The sequence below is a fragment of the Eurosta solidaginis genome, chromosome 1, assembly GCF_040869045.1.
Source record: "Eurosta solidaginis isolate ZX-2024a chromosome 1, ASM4086904v1, whole genome shotgun sequence".
Taxonomy (NCBI): domain Eukaryota; kingdom Metazoa; phylum Arthropoda; class Insecta; order Diptera; family Tephritidae; genus Eurosta; species Eurosta solidaginis.
In genome coordinates, this window is record NC_090319.1 from 34,928,446 (window position 1) to 34,952,722 (window position 24,277).

The window sequence follows — 24,277 nt, forward strand, 5'->3', positions numbered from 1 at the left end:
AATTTTTTTTGGAAGTTATGTTTTGTGTCATAAAACCAATCCGCCTACCAAAATTTATTAGCTTAGCGGTATTCGTTTTTGAATTATTTTATTTTTTCCATTTTTCTAAATTTTCGATATCGAAAAAGTGGGCGTGGTTATCGTTCGTTTTCATTAATTTTCAATATAAATCTATTCTGGGTCCGTATACCGAATTTGGTGAAGATATCTCAATATTTACTCAAGTTATTGTGTTAGCGGACGGACAAAAGCCGTCTGTCCGGATATGGCTTAATGAATTTTTTTCCAATGATTTCGATATATGAAAATCTATATCTATCTCGATTCCTTTATACCTGTATAACCAACCGTTATCCTGTGTACAAGTACAGCTGGGTATAAAAAAACATTTTCATAATTAATATAAAACAAATTAAAATGCAAACAACATTAAAATACTGTTTGAACATTTGTTTAACTAAAATAAAAAATGCAATCAAAGTTGTGAATTATTTGCGGCATATTTATTTTTATCAATCAAAAGAAATACGTGAACAAGTTTATCATCCCTGCCGGAAAAAGTTGTCTATAGGTTAGTTATTATATAAAATGTTATTAAAAAAATTATTTTTGATAATTTTTGTAAACAATTAACAGATACAAAAATCTTTAAATCCATATTTACTATTTCAAACCTTAATTTAAAAAAAGGAATCAAACTCGTAATGATTAGTTTTCGGCATACTTTTTTTCACTTTATCAATATAATATCGATTAAGAAAATCAGGCAATGTTCATCAATCAAGAATTCTTTGATCATAAAATAAGTATTAAATTAATTTTAAATTATAAAAAAATATTTTTTTTTTATAAAAAAGTTGAAATTTTTAGCTTAATAGAAAAATTGCTAATTAATTATTTCGTTGTCGTTGTGAGAATTACTATCTATAAAAAAAAAAAAACAAAAAATTCTGAAATTTTCGAAACTTCAAATAGTGCGATTGCTGAGAATAAAAATTACAAAAAAAAAAAAACTCATAGTAACTTATTTTGCCGCACAAACTCAAACGAAACCGGATCAATGCAGGCTCTATCTGCAGGATGAGTTGACATGGAATGACTCGCATGCATTCAGTTTTATAGTAATACAACAACAGCTATCTATAAATAACACTCATAATAAGCTTGAGTGAATTTTCAGGTTAGTAAGTGCATAAAATTGGTACGACAAAAGCCCAGTGTTGACCGTTACTAATATTGTTTTTTTTCGTCTATTTGGCTTTTACAACGATTTTTCTTTTGTGTAATACTTTGTGTAGCCACTTATTCACTTTTAGAATTCTCTGAAGGTTGTTTACCTGAAAACACTCCACGCTAGCTGACTAACTTCCTCTGTGGTCTCTCACCTTGAGATCTTTGTTTTCGTGAGTGATTGCTTTTTGTTTTCCGCTTTCGCTTGACCTCAATGGAGGCTGCGCAAATATGTCAACAATACGATTTCTACATAGATCTAAGATATATTTTTATCGGAGTTTTGCTGTGTTGCAAGACACTGTCAGAGGTGTGTGGAGTTATGCCAATTATTTGCATGCCAGCGTAGTTGACAAATAAGATTAAAATAAATTTAATTTTAATTATTATCTAATATTTAATGGTGATTCCTTTTTTTTGCAGCGCACGAATGTTGGTATTTATTTTAAGATTTTATCTATGGCTCATCGTGGTATGGTTGATGGTTGTAAAAATACATTTTTTTGATAAATTACTCTGTTCAAATCGTTTGATTGATCGCAACATCGATTAATGCTGATATTATGTTTGTGGAATGTTTCGTAATTTTTTAGATTTGGCAACACTACTAATTTACGCCGTTATTCATTCATATATTCATTTATTATTAGACGCTTAACCGCCTAGACGTCACGCCGGCGATACCTGATTTTCATTAACTGACGCCATTTGGAAGCACTCTCTGTTGGTCTTTCTCCACTTGCCTCTCCTAACTTAGTGAAGGTCTTCTCTTTCCTCTGCTCCTAAAAAAGGGTGTTCATAGAAATACTTTCTTCTCGTCTTCGTCTATTCGCATAACATGACTTAGCTAGCGAGACCTTTGTACTTTTATTCGTTGCTTTTGGCAGAACCATACATATTCCGGAGATCTTTTCTCCAGAACAATCCAAGGGCCTTGTTCCCAATACCGACAATGGTTCGTCGTTAAGAGACTACTTTACTTCTAAATTGCTTACTCAGTCCGAAGTAGTGCTTGTTGGCAAGTTGATTTCTAAGCTGGTATTGCTTTTGCTGTTAATGCTGGCTCCCAGATAGACAAAGCGGTTGACAAACTTAATCCACAAGAGGAAGAGCTTATGGCGCGCTTGCTAATGCCAATTATATCACTATCATCAGCATACTACAGCAATTGTATGCTCCTATAATACGAGTAAATTGGACTATCGCTGTATAGGTCTGACGCTAGAATTATCTCCAGTATTGGACTCAGAATATCGCACGCAAGGGAGTTGGCTTGTCTGAAGCTTAGTTTGATTTCGAATGAGTCGGAAAGTTCCTTCCCAAACCTTAGAGAGCTGGTGGTATTGCTCAACATCATTTGAAACAGCCTTATTAGCTTTTCATAGAACTTATATTCAGACAAAGCAGCATAAAAGCAACTCCTTCTTGCGCTATCAAAGGCTGCTCTAAAGTGATGCGTGTCGATGCTCCAATCGTGATTCTTCTTCGAGATCTGTAGTATCGTGAAGATCTGGTCGATAGTAGATCGACAACGATAGTAGATGAAAACGTACAATCAGTTCTTCATTTCGTGCAGTACGTTAAAACGTACTTTTGTTATACAGGCTGATTAATTAGCATGGATTGCTGGATCGCTTTTATTGTGGATTGGGCAGAGCGCACCTAAATTTTAATCTGGTGGCATGCTTCGTCTGACTTTATTTTGCTTAGGAGTTGATGTATGCTCTTCATTAACGCTTCGCCTTCGTGTTTAAACAGCTCCGCGGATAGTTCGTCATACCGATGCCTTCTTTAGCCGGAATCATAGTACTCCCACTAAGTCATAGCCGGTTTCCGGAACGTGTTTACCGCCATCAGAGATTAGTCTTCTCCCTCGTTATCTAGCAGTGAGGAAAATTGCTCCCTACACAACCTAAGCACACTCCCTACGTCAGATACTTTCCGTGAGCAACCCGATTTTTTGGAAAAATTTTCCACCGCCCTATCTTATTTTGATTCCCTCTCTATACCACTCTTCCACTCCCGTTTCAACGTACACTTTTGCCCCCATTTCTTCTCCAAGTCTCAGACTGGACCATATATCTATACTGGACTAGCAGACCCGGCAGACGTTGTTCTGCCCTAAATTTGCCCTATCTGCATACATTTTAATAAGCTTTTTCCGTCTAACTCTGCCCTACCCCTCTACACTTTTTCCTAATCTTTTTATTCACTCCTCCCTCCGTCTTTTTCGTTTCATTTCGATCTTCATCTCATTCCATCTCTTTCTCAGTCTCAGTCTCCTTCTCTCTTTTCTCTTCTCTCAAGATTTTCTCCTTCTTCTTCATCTCTTATTGCCAGTCCCAGAGGGAGGTATGTATTTTGTTCCAGTCCCATTCCGAGTCTCAGTCCCAGTCCCACTCCGAGTCTCAGTCTCAGTCCCAGTCCTAGTCCTAATCCCAGTCCCAGTCCGTCTCTGGTATACTTCCCGGAAAAAAGCATCGTAAATACTAGCCTCCCAGTTGTATGAAAATTATCCTGTAGTATAGCACTCATCAACAGTTTTCATTTGATATCCATATTGTATAAACACATTCTAGGTGTACCCGGGTCTACGTTTTGGGCTATATCTCGAGACCCTAGCCTCCCAGTTGTATGAAAATTATCCTGTACTATAGCACTCATCAACAGTTTTCATTTGATATCCATATTGTATAAACAAATTCTAGGGTACCCGGGTCTACGTTTTGGGCTATATATCGAGACCCTAGCCTCCCAGTTGTATGCAAATTATCCTGTACTATAGCACTCATCAACAGTTTTCATTTGAAATCCATATTGTATAAACACATTCTAGGGGTACACGGGTCTACGTTTTGGGCTATATCTCGAGACCCTAGCCTCCCAGTTGTATTAAAATTATCCTGTACTATAGCACTCATCAACAGCTTTCATTTGATATACATATTTTATAAACACATTCTAGGGGTACCCCGGTCTACGTTTTGGGCTATATCTCGAGACCCTAGCCTCCCAGTTGTATGCAAATTATCCTATACTATAGTACTCATCAACAGCTTTCATTTGATATCCATATTTTATAAGCACATTCTAGGGGTACCCGGGTCTACGTTTTGGGCTATATCTCGAGACCCTAGCCTCCCAGTTGTATGAAAATTATCCTGTACTATAGCACTCATCAACAGTTTTCATTTGATATCCATATTGTATAAACACATTCTAGGGGTACCAGGGTCTACGTTTTGGGCTATATCTCGAGACCCTAGCCTCCCAGTTGTATGCAAATTATCCTGTACTATAGCACTCATCAACAGTTTTCATTTGATATCCATATTGTATAAACACATTTTAGGGGTACCCGGGTCTACGTTTTCGGCTATATCTCGAGACCCTAGCCTCCCAGTTGTATGAAAACTATCCTGTACTATAGCACTCATCAACAGTTTTCATTTGATATCCATATTGTATAAACACATTTTAGGGGTACCCGGGTCTACGATTTCGGCTATATCTCGAGACCCTAGCCTCCCAGTTGTATGAAAACTATCCTGTACTATAGCACTCATCAACAGTTTTCATTTGATATCCATATTGTATAAGCACATTCTAGGGCTACCCGGGTCTACGTTTTGGGCTATATATCGAGACCCTAGCCTCCCAGTTGTATGAAAACTATCCTGTACTATAGCACTCATCAACAGTTTTCATTTGATATCCATATTGTATAAGCACATTCTAGGGGTACCCGGGTCTACGTTTTGGGCTATATCTCGAGACCCTAGCCTCCCAGTTGTATGCAAATTATCCTGTACTATAGCACTCATCAACAGTTTTCATTTGATATCCATATTGTATAAACACATTCTGGGGGTACCCGGGTCTACGTTTTGGGCTATATATCGAGACCCTAGCCTCCCAGTTGTATGAAAATTATCCTGTACTATAGCACTCATCAACAGTTTTCATTTGATATCCATATTGTATAAACACATTTTAGGAGTACCCGGGTCTACGTTTTGGGCTATATATCGAGACCCTAGCCTCCCAGTTGTATGAAAATTATCCTGTACTATAGCACTCATCAACAGTTTTCATTTGATATCCATATTGTATAAACACATTTTAGGGGTACCCGGGTCTACGTTTTGGGCTATATCTCGAGACCCTAGCCTCCCAGTTGTATGCAAATTATCCTGTACTATAGCACTCATCAACAGATTTCATTTGATATCCATATTGTATAAACACATTTTAGGGGTACCCGGGTCTACGTTTTGGGCTATATATCGAGACCCTAGCCTCCCAGTTGTATGAAAATTATCCTGTACTATAGCACTCATCAACAGTTTTCATTTGATATCCATATTGTATAAACACATTTTAGGGGTACCCGGGTCTACGTTTTGGGCTATATCTCGAGACCCTAGCCTCCCAGTTGTATGAAAATTATCCTGTACTATAGCACTCATCAACAGTTTTCATTTGATATCCATATTGTATAAACACATTCTAGGGGTACCAGGGTCTACGTTTTGGGCTATATCTCGAGACCCTAGCCTCCCAGTTGTATGCAAATTATCCTGTACTATAGCACTCATCAACAGTTTTCATTTGATATCCATATTGTATAAACACATTTTAGGGGTACCCGGGTCTACGTTTTCGGCTATATCTCGAGACCCTAGCCTCCCAGTTGTATGAAAACTATCCTGTACTATAGCACTCATCAACAGTTTTCATTTGATATCCATATTGTATAAACACATTTTAGGGGTACCCGGGTCTACGTTTTCGGCTATATCTCGAGACCCTAGCCTCCCAGTTGTATGAAAACTATCCTGTACTATAGCACTCATCAACAGTTTTCATTTGATATCCATATTGTATAAACACATTCCAGGGGTACCCCGGTCTACGTTTTGGGCTATATCTCGAGACCCTAGCCTCCCAGTTTTATGCAAATTATCCTATACTATAGTACTCATCAACAGCTTTCATTTGATATCCATATTTTATAAGCACATTCTAGGGGTACCCGGGTCTACGTTTTGGGCTATATCTCGAGACCCTAGCCTCCCAGTTGTATGAAAATTATCCTGTACTATAGCACTCATCAACAGTTTTCATATGATATCCATATTGTATAAACACATTCTAGGGGTACCAGGGTCTACGTTTTGGGCTATATCTCGAGACCCTAGCCTCCCAGTTGTATGCAAATTATCCTGTACTATAGCACTCATCAACAGTTTTCATTTGATATCCATATTGTATAAACACATTTTAGGGGTACCCGGGTCTACGTTTTCGGCTATATCTCGAGCCCTAGCCTCCCAGTTGTATGAAAACTATCCTGTACTATAGCACTCATCAACAGTTTTCATTTGATATCCATATTGTATAAACACATTTTAGGGGTACCCGGGTCTACGTTTTGGGCTATATCTCGAGACCCTAGCCTCCCAGTTGTATGAAAATTATCCTGTACTATAGCACTCATCAACAGTTTTCATTTGATATCCATATTGTATAAACACATTTTAGGGGTACCCGGGTCTACGTTTTGGGCTATATCTCGAGACCCTAGCCTCCCAGTTGTATGAAAATTATCCTGTACTATAGCACTCATCAACAGTTTTCATTTGATATCCATATTGTATAAACACATTTTAGGGGTACCCGGGTCTACGTTTTGGGCTATATCTCGAGACCCTAGCCTCCCAGTTGTATGAAAATTATCCTGTACTATAGCACTCATCAACAGTTTTCATTTGATATCCATATTGTATAAACACATTTTAGGGGTACCCGGGTCTACGTTTTGGGCTATATATCGAGACCCTAGCCTCCCAGTTGTATGAAAATTATCCTGTACTATAGCACTCATCAACAGTTTTCATTTGATATCCATATTGTATAAACACATTTTAGGGGTACCCGGGTCTACGTTTTGGGCTATATCTCGAGACCCTAGCCTCCCAGTTGTATGAAAATTATCCTGTACTATAACACTCATCAACAGTTTTCATTTGATATCCATACTGTATAAACACATTTTAGGGGTACCCGGGTCTACGTTTTGTGCTATATATCGAGACCCTAGCCTCCCAGTTGTATGAAAATTATCCTGTACTATAGCACTCATCAACAGTTTTCATTTGATATCCATATTGTATAAACACATTTTAGGGGTACCCGGGTCTACGTTTTGGGCTATATCTCGAGACCCTAGCCTCCCAGTTGTATGAAAATTATCCTGTACTATAGCACTCATCAACAGTTTTCATTTGATATCCATATTGTATAAACACATTCTAGGGGTATCAGGGTCTACGTTTTGGGCTATATCTCGAGACCCTAGCCTCCCAGTTGTATGCAAATTATCCTGTACTATAGCACTCATCAACAGTTTTCATTTGATATCCATATTGTATAAACACATTTTAGGGGTACCCGGGTCTACGTTTTCGGCTATATCTCGAGACCCTAGCCTCCCAGTTGTATGAAAACTATCCTGTACTATAGCACTCATCAACAGTTTTCATTTGATATCCATATTGTATAAACACATTTTAGGGGTACCCGGGTCTACGTTTTCGGCTATATCTCGAGACCCTAGCCTCCCAGTTGTATGAAAACTATCCTGTACTATAGCACTCATCAACAGTTTTCATTTGATATCCATATTGTATAAGCACATTCTAGGGGTACCCGGGTCTACGTTTTGGGCTATATATCGAGACCCTAGCCTCCCAGTTGTATGAAAACTATCCTGTACTATAGCACTCATCAACAGTTTTCATTTGATATCCATATTGTATAAGCACATTCTAGGGGTACCCGGGTCTACGTTTTGGGCTATATCTCGAGACCCTAGCCTCCCAGTTGTATGCAAATTATCCTGTACTATAGCACTCATCAACAGTTTTCATTTGATATCCATATTGTATAAACACATTCTAGGGGTACCCGGGTCTACGTTTTGGGCTATATATCGAGACCCTAGCCTCCCAGTTGTATGAAAATTATCCTGTACTATAGCACTCATCAACAGTTTTCATTTGATATCCATATTGTATAAACACATTCTAGGGGTACCCGGGTCTACGTTTTGGGCTATATATCGAGACCCTAGCCTCCCAGTTGTATGAAAATTATCCTGTACTACAGCACTCATCAACAGTTTTCATTTGATATCCATATTGTATAAACACATTTTAGGGGTACCCGGGTCTACGTTTTGGGCTATATATCGAGACCCTAGCCTCCCAGTTGTATGAAAATTATCCTGTACTATAGCACTCATCAACAGTTTTCATTTGATATCCATATTGTATAAACACATTCTAGGGGTACCAGGGTCTACGTTTTGGGCTATATCTCGAGACCCTAGCCTCCCAGTTGTATGCAAATTATCCTGTACTATAGCACTCATCAACAGTTTTCATTTGATATCCATATTGTATAAACACATTCTAGGGGTACCCGGGTCTACGTTTTGGGCTATATATCGAGACCCTAGCCTCCCAGTTGTATGAAAATTATCCTGTACTATAGCACTCATCAACAGTTTTCATTTGATATCCATATTGTATAAACACATTTTAGGGGTACCCGGGTCTACGTTTTCGGCTATATCTCGAGACCCTAGCCTCCCAGTTGTATGAAAACTATCCTGTACTATAGCACTCATCAACAGTTTTCATTTGATATCCATATTGTATAAGCACATTCTAGGGGTACCCGGGTCTACGTTTTGGGCTATATCTCGAGACCCTAGCCTCCCAGTTGTATGAAAATTATCCTGTACTATAGCACTCATCAACAGCTTTCATTTGATATCCATATTTTATAAACACATTATAGGGGTAACCGGGTCCACGTTTTGGGCTATATCTCGAGACCCTAGCCTCCCAGTTGTATGAAAATTATCCTGTAGTATAGCACTCATCAGCAGTTTTCATTTGATATCCATATTGTATAAACACATTCTAGGGGTACCCGGGTCTACGTTTTGGGCTATATCTCGAGACCCTAGCCTCCCAGTTGTATGAAAATTATCCTGTACTATAGCACTCATCAACAGTTTTCATTTGATATCCATATTGTATAAACACATTTTAGGGGTACCCGGGTCTACGTTTTGGGCTATATCTCGAGACCCTAGCCTCCCAGTTGTATGAAAATTATCCTGTACTATAGCACTCATCAACACCTTTCATTTGATATCCATATTTTATAAACACATTCTAGGGGTACCCGGGTCCACGTTTTGGGCTATATCTCGAGACCCTAGCCTCCCAGTTGTATGAAAATTATCCTGTAGTATAGCACTCATCAACAGTTTTCATTTGATATCCATATTGTATAAACACATTCTAGGGGTACCCGGGTCCACGTTTGGGCTACATCTCGAGACCCTAGCCTCCCAGTTGTATGAAAATTATCCTGTACTATAGCATTCATCAACAGCTTTCGTTTGATATCCATATTTTATAAACACATTGTAGGGGTACCCGGGTCCACGTTTTGGGCTATATCTCGAGGCCCTAGCCTCCCAGTTGTATGCAAATTATCCTGTACTATAGCACTCATCAACAGTTTTCATTTGATATCCATATTGTATAAACACATTCTAGGGGTACCCGGGTCTACGTTTTGGGCTATATCTCGAGACCCTAGCCTCCCAGTTGTATGCAAATTATCCTGTACTATAGCACTCATCAACAGTTTTCATTTGATATCCATATTGTATAAACACATTCTAGGGGTACCCGGGTCCACGTTTTGATCTCAAGACCCTAGGCACGTAGCGAAAAAAAGGTAGACGTTGGCCGATTCTTAGACCTACCCAATATGCTCACAAAATTTCCGTGACAGAAGAATTTTATATATTAGATTTGAATTTTTTCTAAAGAAAAATCATAACTCAAGAATGGCTAAACCGATTTGGGATTTCAAAATCAACTAACGATCATCTCTCCTTCCTGTATCCTTCCTAAAAATTTCATGGCAATCTTTCTATCCGTTCTCGAATTATGGAGTGAAAATCAAAATGTACACTTCTTTTTATATATATAGATTTCCAGTTATAAAGGTAGGTAATGATAAGGCCAATGAGTAGGCAAAGGAGGGTGCAGCATGGTTGCAAATTAGCCATCAAGCAGGAAAGGCGTTGATCGAAGCGCGGGGATGAAAATTTGTAAAATATTGTGCAAATCCTACGACGCTAGGCTGACAAAGTTGCTCATATCTCTGAAGAGAGAAGACTCCAGCATGAACCTTACTGGACACTCCCTTCTGGCATCACATGCTTATGAATATGCCTCGTCAATAACAGCAGGTGTAGGAATTGCGACCTGCAAGAAAAAACAATTCGCCCAGTTCTGTGATCTTGTACTGCGCTTGCAAAGTTGCCAAATTTCGAGGCAACAATAAAGCTAGGCCCAAGAAAGCTTCTATTATTTGTAAATAGGACGAAGTTCTGGCACCTAATTCGTCATAAGTCCTGGTACCTAATTGGGGTTATTCCGCTTGGTTGTCAACCTAACCTACGCCCTAAACGCAGTCCTAACTTTGTGTATAGCACCACTCCCCTCCCACTCTTACTTCCACCCAACTACCACTACTACTCCCATTCCCACTGCCACTCACGATCATTGCCCACCTCAATTCCTTCATATAGACATCCTTCAAATATTGGCGAAGATATAGCGAGTTTAACCTTTTCCTAATAGCGACGTGGAAGCGCCCATAATACTTTATTAGATGGTTTTGATTAGTTTTACTTCAAATCTTTGCTGTAAAAGGGTTTTTTTTGTTAAGTTTTTAAACTCATATACATATCTACTAAATAAATATAAACGTATACCGATATGTGCACATTCCTATCACATTCACCTTTAAAATTATTTCCCCATGTCTTGTTAAGCTTGAAGCTGTGTTGTAACTTGAATTAGTACAAAAAAACTGTTGTAATAGAATCGTAACGTCGTCTTTTAATTTTTACATTTAGTTTATTATTGTACGTGTAAGTCTTGAAGGAATTGAAGTCATTTTACGGTCTGGAACATAGACATGATCCGATTGCTTTTATTAACCGTTGGTGAATGGTCACTTTGCGAAATAATCTTTTGGTAATCCTTTAAACAAAAAAAAAAAAAAAAAAAAAACAAATATATTGCAAATCGATCTTGGTTTTAACTGTAAATAAATTCGATGAATCTGAGCCGGGGATCATGGTCCAATGTATAGTTGTACGGTTAATTTCAGAAATAAAAGTCAATAAATAATTTATATTAGTGACTCCTATTAAAGTAAGTCATTCAGTGACTTGTGTGAGTATATAAAAGTCATAATTAAATATAAGCACAAAAATTTAAAGAAAGGTCAGTAATTAATGTTTATTAATGCTTTTTATTAATGATTTTTAATAAATTTAAAAGAAATCCCAAAAAGTTGATCTTTTTGAATTTTAAAAATAAAAAAGCCAACACAACATTTTTTTGTAAAGAAATGCGATAAGTTTAATTAAAATAACTGGTAAATAATTTGTGAGTTGCCTACACAGTTGATTGATTAATCACTAGTTCAATGAATCAATTAATTATAATTTTAATTATTCAACAAGAAAAATGTTCGGTTAGTCAGAAATTAATATTTTGCTCTAATGACAGATCTGTCAATTATTTTAATTCATTCGTTGAGTCAATGAGTGCACGATTTATTTGTTTGCAATAAATTTTGTTTGATTTGATAATGAACGAAAAACTGCAAACTGCAATCAATCTACGTACGATTAATGCTTGCGATAAAACTTAGTAGTTTTTTTATGATTGCAAAAAATTACAATCACTATAAAAATCCAAAACTTTTTTGTTTTGGTTTGGTTGAACTCCTAATTTTTTGTAAAGTTTGTTAACTGACATAAAGTCAGTAGTTAATTTATATTAGGCGCTTTATAATAATGATTTTTATTAAATTTAAATAAGAAAGTAGATCTGTTATAATGAAAAAAATATAAAAATCTCAATGTACTTGTTTTTTTTTTTTGTTTTTTGTTTGAGTAAGGTAATAATTTCAAAAAATTGAATCATAGGTAATTTGAAAGTGGGCTATACAATAAGCTTATTAACAATTTGTTTAATTTTTCTACTAATTTGTTATTCAGAACTTAAAGTAGTTTATACAAAATGTTCGATTAATTCGCAAAAATGATTAGTCACAAATGATTATTTCTTCTAATCACGGATCTCTCAACTATTTTAATCAATTCGTTGAGAATCATGATTGCAATTAAATTTGTTTGATTTTTGAACTTTAAAAATAAAAAAACTCAATACAACAGTTTTTTTGAGAAATACGATAAGTTTAAATAAAATAACTGATAAATAATTTGTGAGTGACCTAAGCAGTTAATTGATTAATCAGTTGTTGAATCTATCGATTAATTATTCAGAGTTTTAATTATTCAATTAGAAAATGTTCGACTAACTAGAAAAACGAATAGTCAGTAATTAATATTTTGTACTAATAACGGATATGTCAATTTTTTAATCAATTCGTTGAGTCAATGATTGCGCAACTTATTAAAATTTAGTCGCTTTTTTATGAGTGCAAAATAAGAAAAACACAATCCCTACAAAAATTCAAGTCCTCATATTTTGTGAAGTTTGTTAACTGACATAAAGTCAGTAATTAATTTATATTAAAAGTTTTTTAATTTTTATTAAATTTAAATAAGAAATATTTCCTTTTTAAACGAATACACGCTACTGTGTTAGTGGTATTTGGTTAAGACGTGCACACAGGCGGCGGACAGGTTGACGGACACAGTAAGGTTTCTGGTGTATTCGGTGTACGGTTACCGGCTTTGCAGCGAACTAGTGTACTATCGCCCAGCATAACAGGTTACTATGGTTCGACAGGCGATTGGTGGTGTTAAGTTTTTGGCGGTTGATGGGCACACCCGATGGGGCGGTGCATCGATTTCTGGCGAATTAGTGAAATCGATACGTGGTGAGTCTTAAATAACGAATCGATGGGTTGGTGGATTAAATTGGTAAGTCGGCGATAACGAATCGGTGGATAGATTCCAGCAACCGCTAGTTGGTGGAATCGATACCCGGCGAGTCGTAAATGACGAATCTGTGGACAGGATTGGTTAGTAGGCGAGGTGCAGATTACGAATCGCTTGATCGATTTTCAAGCAACCGGTGGTTGATGAACTCGATATCCATCGAGTTGTAGATGGCGATGAACGCACCTATGGCTGGGAGAAGGAGATAGAAATTAGGTTTCTTCATGCCCAATCTCCAGACATACCAAAAAGTAGCCCGAAATCACCTACTGATCAAAAGTGGCGAGCCTGTAGAAGGTAAGATAATTACATCTGTTCATTAAAAATAGTAGAGCCTTCTCTTATCGTAGGTGGCGCCTTTGATACCTTAGTAAATGCAAATTGTTTCTACTTAATTAAATGTCCTTACAAACAGTTTGAGAAGTTTGCGCACTTGCGGCTAGGCGACTGTCGCGTGAATGAAACAATTGCAAATGATCACTTGTCAATGCATTCTCAATCGCTTGCTAAATGTGTGGTGGTGATGCTACTGAAAACGGCACTAGTTTTAACCGTAGCTATCAGAAAAGCAAACGATATTTGAAAGAGGAAAAAATGCAAATAGAAAACACAGTTAATCATAATTAGAGTCAATAAAAACTAAAACTTTGCGAGCTTACTATACAGATCATATTTCGCATTGACTTAGTTATAAAATATTAAGTAAATTATTTCATACGTTCTCACATTAGCGCGTGTCGAATTTTAACCAAAAATAGCATATACGGAAAATGATCTATGAACTATTCTGAGTACTTTTGGGTTTAAGTATACGGAGAAGTACAGGGACAAGTAAATGTTTCACTTAAAAATGGCTTTGAATATTTCGCATGGTATGCGCTTTTTCCTGTTGTCGATGCTCTACAAACTGACCCGCCCTAATTTATAAATTCATATCGCACACTAAATACAAAAGAGTCACAACTTGAAAAAATGTAAATGTTCAGGAGATAAGAAAAGCGGTTTATGTGAAAACGTCTGTAATGTTATACTGAAATCCAGTTTTACAAAGAAGGATACCTTCATTATAAAATGAATTTACGAAATTTTGTTGTAATTATTTGTTTACGGACAAAATATATAGCAATTTTGAATAATGACTATTTCTAAGAAAACTTACTACTCGTACATTCACAATTATTTCACCATAAAAGGCACATTTCACAATAATACAAGCAACTTTACGCACTCTTTACGTATAAAAAGACACAATTTTAATTAATACACAACAAAGTTAAAAGTTTTATGCAACAAGATAGTCAGAATTTAAAATAATACACTTTATGCGTAAAAAAACTGTTCACTTGTTCTTAAGCACATTGACACAACTAAAAATAGTACTCTTTAGTTGAAAAAGCGCAAGCGATGCAATCAACACCAAAACTGGCATAACGGTAATTTTCCAGTTAAAGGAGAAAATAATGACAACGAAATTTAAGGGGCAATTAGAAATGTGTACTGTGCATTAGTTTATGGAAAAAAGCGATTTTGAAAAATTTTAAGTTGTGACTCTTTTGTAGTTAGTGTGCGATATGTTCAAGTGTTTTCGCAGCTGTAATAAATTGTAAACAACTTTCAGTTGACCTTCAAAATTGACAATAATAAAGTAGAAAATGGCCGAAAGGTCGAGTAAAATATTCAGCTCTAATAAAAATCAATATCGACAAAAAAAGACCTAAATGAAAAAAATAAACGGAAGGATATATATATCTGTATACGCCAAAATTTCATGTGCTAAGTGTTGAAGATCTAATTAAATTTTCATGCTGACATCCAAATTAATTCTTTTTATGTTTTTTTTTGTCAATAGTTCTTATTTATTAGCGTGAAATTGATTTTTGCTTAGCTTGACTAAAATTTGAAATATTGAAAAGATTTTACAAAAAGGTAAATTTAATTGCTTTAGTACACTGAAAGAAAAAGGCAGAGTTTACTAAAAAAATTTAAATGAAAGAAAAAAAATAAAGTACTTAAAGTGCGAAAAAATTAAGTGATGTGAATAAAGAGTTCCATATAAAAACGCAATAAGCGCACTTGGACCTTTTTCCGGGTTTTAATGTTATCATTGTGGAAATATGAAGATTCTAATATTCGGATATTTAATTTTGGGATTCCCATTGAGACCAATGCACGTAATTAATTTGTATTAAATTTGTAAACATTCATATTCATGAAATGGAGATGAATATATATGACCATATCTACCATAAAATATCGTCTGTGAACGATATAATACTAAGATATAGCAAAGCAGAATTAATTAGAAAAAAAAGAAAAAGGAACAAAAACATTGAAATTATTCACGCAAACATATTTACCAAAATAAAATTTATTTCATAATTTTAAGCGACATAAACAAATTAGGAGTATGGGATCTAAGCATCCGATTAATGGGCATATAATCAAACAAAGTTAGCCTAATAATAAATATAGTGGGTAATATACTGCCTATGCAATATTTCGACCTAAAATCGAAAACGTTTTTGGGTCGTTTTTTTTTTTCGTTTAATATACAACGTGAAATTTTCCGATTCAATCAAGTTGCATTTAAATAATAATAAACTAAGTTGAAATAAAAGATAATATAATAAAATAAAATAAGAAATATCAAAATAAATTAGCATAAAAGACAATATACAAATTTTAATGTAATATCTTTGTAGCAAATTTATTTATTTTTTGTTCACTATAAGACGTGGTATATCTAAAATGAGCATAAAATCTGGAAATGCAAAAAACATTTGGGTCAAATTTGCAATTGATTGTTATAAATAAATAAATTTAGTAAGTTTGAACAAAAGTTGACTCATTATTTCTGATTTATTTTTTTTAAAGCACCTAAAATGAAAAACAAAGAATCTGTTAAATGAAGACCTATGCTTTTACGTGTAAGTAAAATTTGTCCAAAAAAATAGGCCGGTTAAGTTATTACTTCTCTTTAAAGTTTTTTTGTGCGCTAACAATTATTTTAGAACAATTTTTTAAAGATTTTGGTACAAACCAATATAGGTAATTGGAAACAATGTGAAACAATATTTTATTTCAACAGAAAATGAGTGAAGCAGTAGTTCCATGACGGAACGATACAAGGTGGCAGCATGGTGACATACCTACAAACATAAATAAAAGTTCTATGTACTTTGTTTTTGTAAATTCGATGGACAAATGTCAAAATCGAACTGCACCGGAAGTTGATGTATCAAATCAAATAAAAAAGTTTATAATCAGCTGTTCCATGCTGCCACCTTGTATCGTTGCGCCATGAGTAGTTCTCTCACCGTTTGGCGTGCACAAATATATACATACGTAGAGGTGAAACATTTGAGCAACGGAACAATTGAGTATTTGGAGCTATGTACTCAGGGGGGTTTGTGAACATAGTGCGTCCTACAGATGGCAATTTCGATAGTTGCACAGATTTTCGAATTTACAAAAAAATTTTTCTATTAATTATAAACAAATAGAGTAATATTTGTTAACAAAAATAGGCCTATGCACTGCGGCTGTTCAATACGAATCGATTCATATAACTTTTATATGATTTTACGTATGCTAAGTATGCGAAACAGCCTGTCAATTGATTGTATGGAAATTTTGTTAGCGTATTAATATATAGATTAAGTGGAATATTTTCAGGCGCGTTCAACAGAACTTAGTACCTACCATACCGAGGGTCATGGGAGTGGGGCAAAGTTACAAAAAAAATTTAGATACACGTTTTTTTAATTAGAAAAAAGTGTTTCTAAGCGGTATCGCCCCTCGAAAGTGATTTGGCAAGCACTTCGAATGTATTTCTGGATAAAAAGGTTCTCAGTGAAAATTCATCTGCTTTGCAGATGCCGTATGGAGTCGGCATAAAACAAATAGCTCCCGTCCCTCCAATTTGTAGGAAAAATTAAAAGGACCGCGACGCAAATTAGGAGGTGAAATTCCTCGAAGGTAAATCACGCGCCACGTAGTTTTATTTTTTGTTAGCTAACCAAACAATTGTATTTCTTTCGGTGTATTTTGAAAATAAACTTAAATTTCCATAATCTTACCCAACCAAAGGCATATCTAAAAATGTTTAATAGATTCATTCGGATATATATTGTTGTGCATGTTTTTCCATGAAACAAATTGATGTTTTGTTAAAATTTGATGAAAAATTGGTGACCTGTTGACATTTTTAACATAAGCTGGGAGTTGGCTGCATACTTATTAATTTGGTATTTATTTATCACGTTTTCACATTTTTGTGCTCAATGACCTCATCGATATGCAATTCAAATATGTAAAGTCTAATAAATTTTAAACTGCATAAATGTCTACTTTATATTTCAAAGGCCGTGATTTGGCAAGCAAAGCAATTATTCCAAGGCCTCTTAGTAAATTTATAACCATTTAGTGAATGCACAGGTTTTTTTTAAGTGTAAAGAGATAGCGTAATCTGAGGCACATCCAATCTCCTTCTAAGCTCGATCACAATCAAATTTAAAACACTTACTGAAATTGTTTCAGCGATGATCATGACTTAAAAATGGTTTGGGTATGATAAGGGACGTGCCACCTCTCATACAAAGGATACCCAGAGGGAAGACTGGGGAAAATTTGGAAGTTTTGCTCACAGTGATATCCTCAGTATGCTTCTCGGTATAATTTTGACAACAGACTACCTTACGCCATCGCTGGTTTTTTCACAAAAAATTTACGAAGTGAGGATTACTCTTAAGAAAGGTTTGAAAGGGACAAGGGCGGGGGTGAAGAGGGAAATAACGCGCCTGGAAGTTGACTTGGCTAGTATATTCCAAGCGAGAGCACAGATTAGAGAGAACCTGTGGACTCAGTAAGGCGGAACGAGACATGAGTTTACTCAGATAGCCGAGCAGTGTTAATGCCGCTGAACTTCCACATCATTGAGTCCAATGTCGTAAGTGCTTGCAAGAAGACGATTAGTGCTAAAGCACACTTCTGAAGCAGCACCCTCATATGGTTTCGTGGCCACATTTATATCCAGGACAACGGGCAGTCAAATGAACTTGCAAAAGCAGGTACAATGCTATATACCGCCGAGGTAGTGGAGTTGCCTCATCCACTGACAACAATCACGCTCGGAGTCGGCATAAAACAAGTAGGTCCCGTCCCGTCAATTTGTAGGAAAAACTAAAAGTAGCACGACGCAAATTAGAAGAGAATCTCGGCCTAAAATCTCTTCGGAGGTGAACGCGCCTTACATGTGACTCCTTACCTGAGGTTTAAAAGAATGAATTACTTGTTTGGGTTAAAAATAAAATCAAGAAAAAATCAGAAAAGTATTTAAGCTGAATTTAGCTTTTTCACTTTTTCGATGGATAAAAAGAAAAGGCATAAAAATTATTAATCCGCAATAAGAGCAAATACTACAATGAAAACGAGCTCATTAAATTGGCAAAACACCCACCAACAATTGTGGTAAATATGTCTATGAGATTTGTAACTGAAAACATAAAACCAAAAACGTTTTTAAGCTTGTTCAATTGTCACTCAAACGCTCATAAAAAATGGGCATAAAATTTGATATGATTGCTACATATCGTAATACCAACTTTATATCGCGTTTACTAACAAAAAAAAAAAATTATTGGTGATCAATTTGCGGTTTGGCAGCAGTTGTTTTTGTTGTTCTTGCGCGCTTAACTGCCTAAACAATGTTCCGAAATAATTTTGATTGATACTCAATGTAACAAAAAAAAAAAAAACGAATTGAACTTTACTTACCACAAATTCTTGCAGTTGCATATTTGCACGCGCCGTTATAAATCCGTTACGCTGGTATCGTTTTTAAATAACTATTGTTATTGTTGTCTCTGATTTATATTGCTTGTTAATAAACAATAAAGTTGGTAATTTTTTTTTATTTCTTGTTTTTGAAACTAAATTTTAAGTGTTCTTACTTGTTAGCACTTCCGGTTCGTTTGCGCAGGCGCACCAATTCAAATTCTATTAAAGCGCACAAACACACAAAAATTGAGAATTTCTTTTAAAAACAGTCACTTAATTTCAATTATTTGCAGTTTTATGCATTTTTTGTTTTTGCACAATTTTTGTTTTTGGTTTTAATTTAAAAAACCTTCGCTTAAGTAAACAAAAATGTTTTTTCACAATCTCTAATTTGTTGCTGGGCGTTGTTAGTGGTGGTGAATGAAATTCGTTGAAATTCGCTTGTCAAATGCTTTATGCCACATGCTTACAAATCGTTTTTATAGTCAGCGCTTGTTTTACACTGATTCGATGCAGTAGGCATCAGCATACAACAATAACTAAACAACAACAATAAACAGCATTTATCAATTAGTGTTACCATTTAGTTGAGTATACACCAAAAGTGATACATTTTGTATTGTAACGAATTTGGGGAAATCCCGCTTATTCCAAATCTTCTGCTAACGTTCGAATCGCTAAACTGTTGAATAAATAACTCCAATATTGAATAATGCAAAATGGGTCCTTATTAGACTACTTTGAGAGAACTTCACAATAACTCTTACTTCACAACTAATTGCATGCTTAAATTAAAATTTCTTAGTCATGCCTCAGCTGCGCTGCTTTTATACTCTCGGTTTCCTCGTTCACCTATTTCTCATAAGGTCTAGTAATTTCGTGAACTTCATGCTTGGTTACCATCCATGTACGTGTATATTTGTAGTATGAAGCCATATGCGTGTTTATATGTGAGTACTACTTCGGCTGATGGTGAGTATCTCTCCGTTGCCTTGTATGTATGTGTGAATGATGATTGCTTTGTTTAGGTACATACGAGTGGCTGCTTAGTATCAGCTTATTGGTGCTATTATCACTTAGTGATGCTAATATTCGTCACAATATCCAACTGCACTTAAACACAGTGTGTTATAACTTGTGAAGATTCACTGTAAAAAATCGTACGACTAGTCCTTAAAAAGAGTGGCTTGCGATTGATGTCTTTTGTCTACAGTTTAAGTGCACTTGGGATAAGTTAATCTAAAAATTTAAAGAGCCGATTTTAAACAACAATAAAACATCGGCAATAAAATGGGTAGGTTAGGTTAGGTAAACCTGGCCTAACAATAAAGACTTCACATAGACTGAATGAACGGAAGAGCTCTAATTAGGTGGTTGGACTTATGCTATGGAACAACTCAGTCCTCTTGGCAAATACTAGAAGTTTTCTAGAACCTAGCTTAATTGTTGCCTTGCGATCTGGAAATTCCGCATCCCCTAAAAGCTGGAGGCTTGATCTGGCGAGCTCAGGACACGAATACAGAACGTGCTCCACCTTTTCTTCCTATATCTGCTGTTACGGACGAGGCCTAACTTATAAGCATGTGACACCAGAAGACAGTGTCCAGTTAGTATGCCGATCGTGAGCCTTAAGTAGAAATGGGTAGAATAAAATGGGATTGAAATGAATTATTTAAGAAAAATGCGGAGTCCCATAAAAAAATCCTTGGCGCAATTTACCTCAGAGGAGATTTAGACCGAACTTCACTTCCAATTCGCGTCGTGCTACTTTTCAACTTTTAGCTACAAATTTTCGGGGCAGGACCTGCATGTTTTATGGCCAATCGAGCTCATTATCGAGCTCAAGGCCTTATAATAATTTTATTTTTTTTAGAATTGAAATAATTTGTTTTCCTTAATTGAATTTTTTTTGATAAGAATGGAAAAAAGTAAAGGTATAAAGAAGAGTATGAAAATTATCTGTCCGACACTAGCCGTGGGGTATAAGGAGAACCAGTCAAATCAGTCACTACCCGTTCAGGCATAAACAGGTACAACTGGTCTCTCCATACCACATGCTTAAACAAAAGAGACCACTCCAACCCATATAAAGAAATCAAAACCGGCTATAATCGCATATTCCTTTGCGACTCAACTCGGATTCATTCTAGACTACTCGCCGGTTTTTTGAAGAGTTAGTATCCACATCAAAAGAAAAATTAAAAGGCTATATAAAAAACGCTCCAGCAAAATACTGTTTGTCAGTAGTTTTCACCTCTCAAGAAAGCTCATAAGTTTTTTGCTACCTTTTTCTAAAGATCTTTTAGCAGACGTGTATAGAAAAGGCCTGGTTTCGCCAAAAAATATTTTTAAAAAAAAACAAAAAAATACTTAGCGCGATTTACCTCCGAAGAGATTTAGGCTGAGCTTCTCTTCCAATTTGCGTCGTGCTCCTTATTAAATTTTTCCTGAAAATTTGGCGGGACGGTTTCTACATGTTTTATGCTGACTCCGAATTTTCACTGAGAAGCATTTCATGTCAGAAATACACTCGGGGTGTTTGCAAAACCACTGCCGAGGTGCCATACCGCTGAGAAGATTTTTGTCCTAACTGAAACAACAAGAACTGATGTTGATTTTCCTGGGACCTGAACCCAGAACTTTCGGTGGGGAAAGCAAGCATGCCACCACTACACCACCGGCCGCCGATAACAGTATAACTTGGGCAAAAGTTGAGATATCTTAAGCGCGCTGGTTTTTGTGGACCCAGAATAGATTGGTGCTGAAAATGGGCGATACTTAATCATACTTGTTGTCGAGGAGTTAGTGATGAAAGAGGTAACAAATGATTTCTCTACTCAGCTCTCGCATTTGCTGCCTGAGAACTGAGTACTCTTTCGTCACTGGAAGTTTTCGATTTTTTTAACGTTCAACTTGAGTCAAGATAAATTGGCAAGAGAGAGGCACCATCCGACGCTAAGCATTTCATAGATCAGGCAAGGCTTCACTGCACCAGCACTCATCTCAAGAACTTCTGCCAGCACAGAAATATGGTGTAGGTAGACTTTTGGCTACGATTACGGTTAGAATCTGTTTTCCTCAGAAGCACTGCAATACTTGACTATCCTCAACCAACCTTCTCTGCAAGGGTATCCTTGAATTGAACACTCTGCCTTCTAGGAGTACACGCGCCACTAGTAGCGTAGAAAAGGAGTTTAGGTTTCCGGTTCACACCAACATCTCGCAGCTATTTAGTCTTTCAGATTAACGGACGTACCGACTAGAATCGGCATCACCTAAGGCAAACGCTTTTTTCCGGATAGTTTTGATTGGTAAAAATATCCATGTCGAAGGAGCCATACTTTAAAAGAAGGAGGTAGTTAGATGAGATCTCAAATCTGTAGCATGGTAGGATACTCTACTTCATGGTAGGACTCTACCTCACTGGCAGCTACACTACTATTGTAAGCATTGTAGGATGGTCGTAGCAAGTGCCTCAGTTTTCGTCTTTTTACAAATTTGGCCGGCTGATTTAATTACCACTGCTCCCACTACTGAACCACGGCAACTCATATTTCGTTATTGTCGTCAATGAACGATTAACTGCCAATGTAATTTTGGTCCTTGAGGGAGACCAGTAATTTTTTCTCTGCTATAAACAACGTCAATTGGAAGCACATATATTTCCCTACTTCTCCTCTCTCCTCTGCTCTTCTTCGAATTCGAGCATCGATAGGAATACTTTCTGGACAGAAGTGTCGTTAAACAATCGCATAACATGACCTTACCAGCAAAACCGCTGATCTCTCTAAATTATCGGCGACCTTATTTACAATATGGGCGCGGCAAATGTCGATCATATTGGATATCCAGAGTCTACCGACTGTCTTACACCCAAAAATTTTGTGTGTGACGTTCGAGCAGGATCTACATTTTGGAGAGCATGCAATCGTATTTGGTATACATTTAGGGCATTTTTTTCATTTTTCGAAATTTTCGATATCGAAAAAGTGGCTGTGGTAATAGTCGGATTTCACCCATTTTTAATACGAAGATAAATTTAGTTCAGATAAGTACGTGAATTACGTTTAGTAAAGATATATCGATTTTTGCTCAAGTTATCGTGTTAACGTGGACTGTGTATAAAAACTGGGCGTGGCTTCAACCGATTTCGCCCATTTTCAAAGAAAACAGTTTTCGTCATAGAAGCTATGCCCTTACCAAATTTCACAAGGATTGGTAAATTTTTGTTCGACTTATGGCATTAAAAGTATTCTAGACGAATTAAATGAAAAAGGGCGGAGCCACGCCCATTTTGAAATTTTCTTTTATTTTTGTATTTTGTAGCACCATATCATTACTGGAGTTGAATGTTGACATAATTTTCTTATAAACTGTAAAGATATTAAATTTTTTTTTTAAATTCGACTTTAAAAAAATTTTATTTTTAAAGTGGGCGCGTTCGTCATCCGATTTGCACACATATAGTAAGAGGAGTAACGTTACTGCCAAACTTCATCATGATATCTTCAAATGCCAAATTACAGCTTGCAAACCTTTTAAATTACCTTCTTTTAAAAGTGGGCGGTGCCACGCCCATTGTCCAAAATTTTTTTAATTTTCTATTCTGCGTCATAAGGTCAACCCACCTACCAATTTTCATCGCTTTATTCGAATTATCGCACTTTTTCGGTTTTTCGAAATTTTCGATATCGAAAAATCGGCGTGGTTATAGTCAGATTTCCTTAATTTTAAATAGCGATGTGAGATGAGTGCCTAGGAATTTACATACAAAATTTCATTAAAAAAATTAAATGTTGTACATGTGTAGTAACACACTTTAGCTCTTTTCCTTAAATGTATGATACATCTTTAAATATCGCCGTGTCAACATTGCTCACAACAATGCAACGTGGAAGAAAAAGCAGTGTATTAGTTTTTGAAAATAAGCTTTTTCTCCAACGGCTGAAAGCGCACGACAAGCTTTATATAATCGTGCATTAGTATGCGTAGCAATTAAATAGTTTTATATTTCCGGCGGATTTGCATTGGAAATTTGTTAGCTGGAAAGATTTGCATAAATGTTTGTTGATATGTATGTCATGCAAATAATTCGAAAATATAAATAAGTAATTTACTTTGAGCAAACTTCGCTGACAAATACGCAGTTATTTTATATAAGACTCGCAGTAAGAGTGCAAAATAAATTTA

General features: G+C 36.0%; 1 protein-coding gene across 4 annotated transcripts in view; it reads right to left on the reverse strand.

Annotated features, from left to right (window-relative positions):
• The window catches only part of LOC137251433 (organic cation transporter protein-like), a 224,772-nt gene that overhangs the window by 46,495 nt on the left and 154,000 nt on the right, over positions 1-24,277 (reverse strand). Inside the window, exons 1-2 of one of the 4 annotated variants that reach the window (XM_067786060.1) lie at positions 19,261-19,548; positions 19,085-19,186 (exon numbers count right to left, since the gene is read on the reverse strand). The exons of 2 other annotated variants lie outside the window; for them this stretch is intronic. In XM_067786060.1, coding sequence (XP_067642161.1) covers positions 19,085-19,105 — 21 coding nt within the window. In that variant the 5' untranslated portion in view covers positions 19,106-19,186; positions 19,261-19,548. Of the gene's footprint in view, positions 1-19,084; positions 19,549-24,277 lie in introns of those variants that run through there. One more of the 4 variants, XM_067786050.1, reaches the window with a different exon arrangement.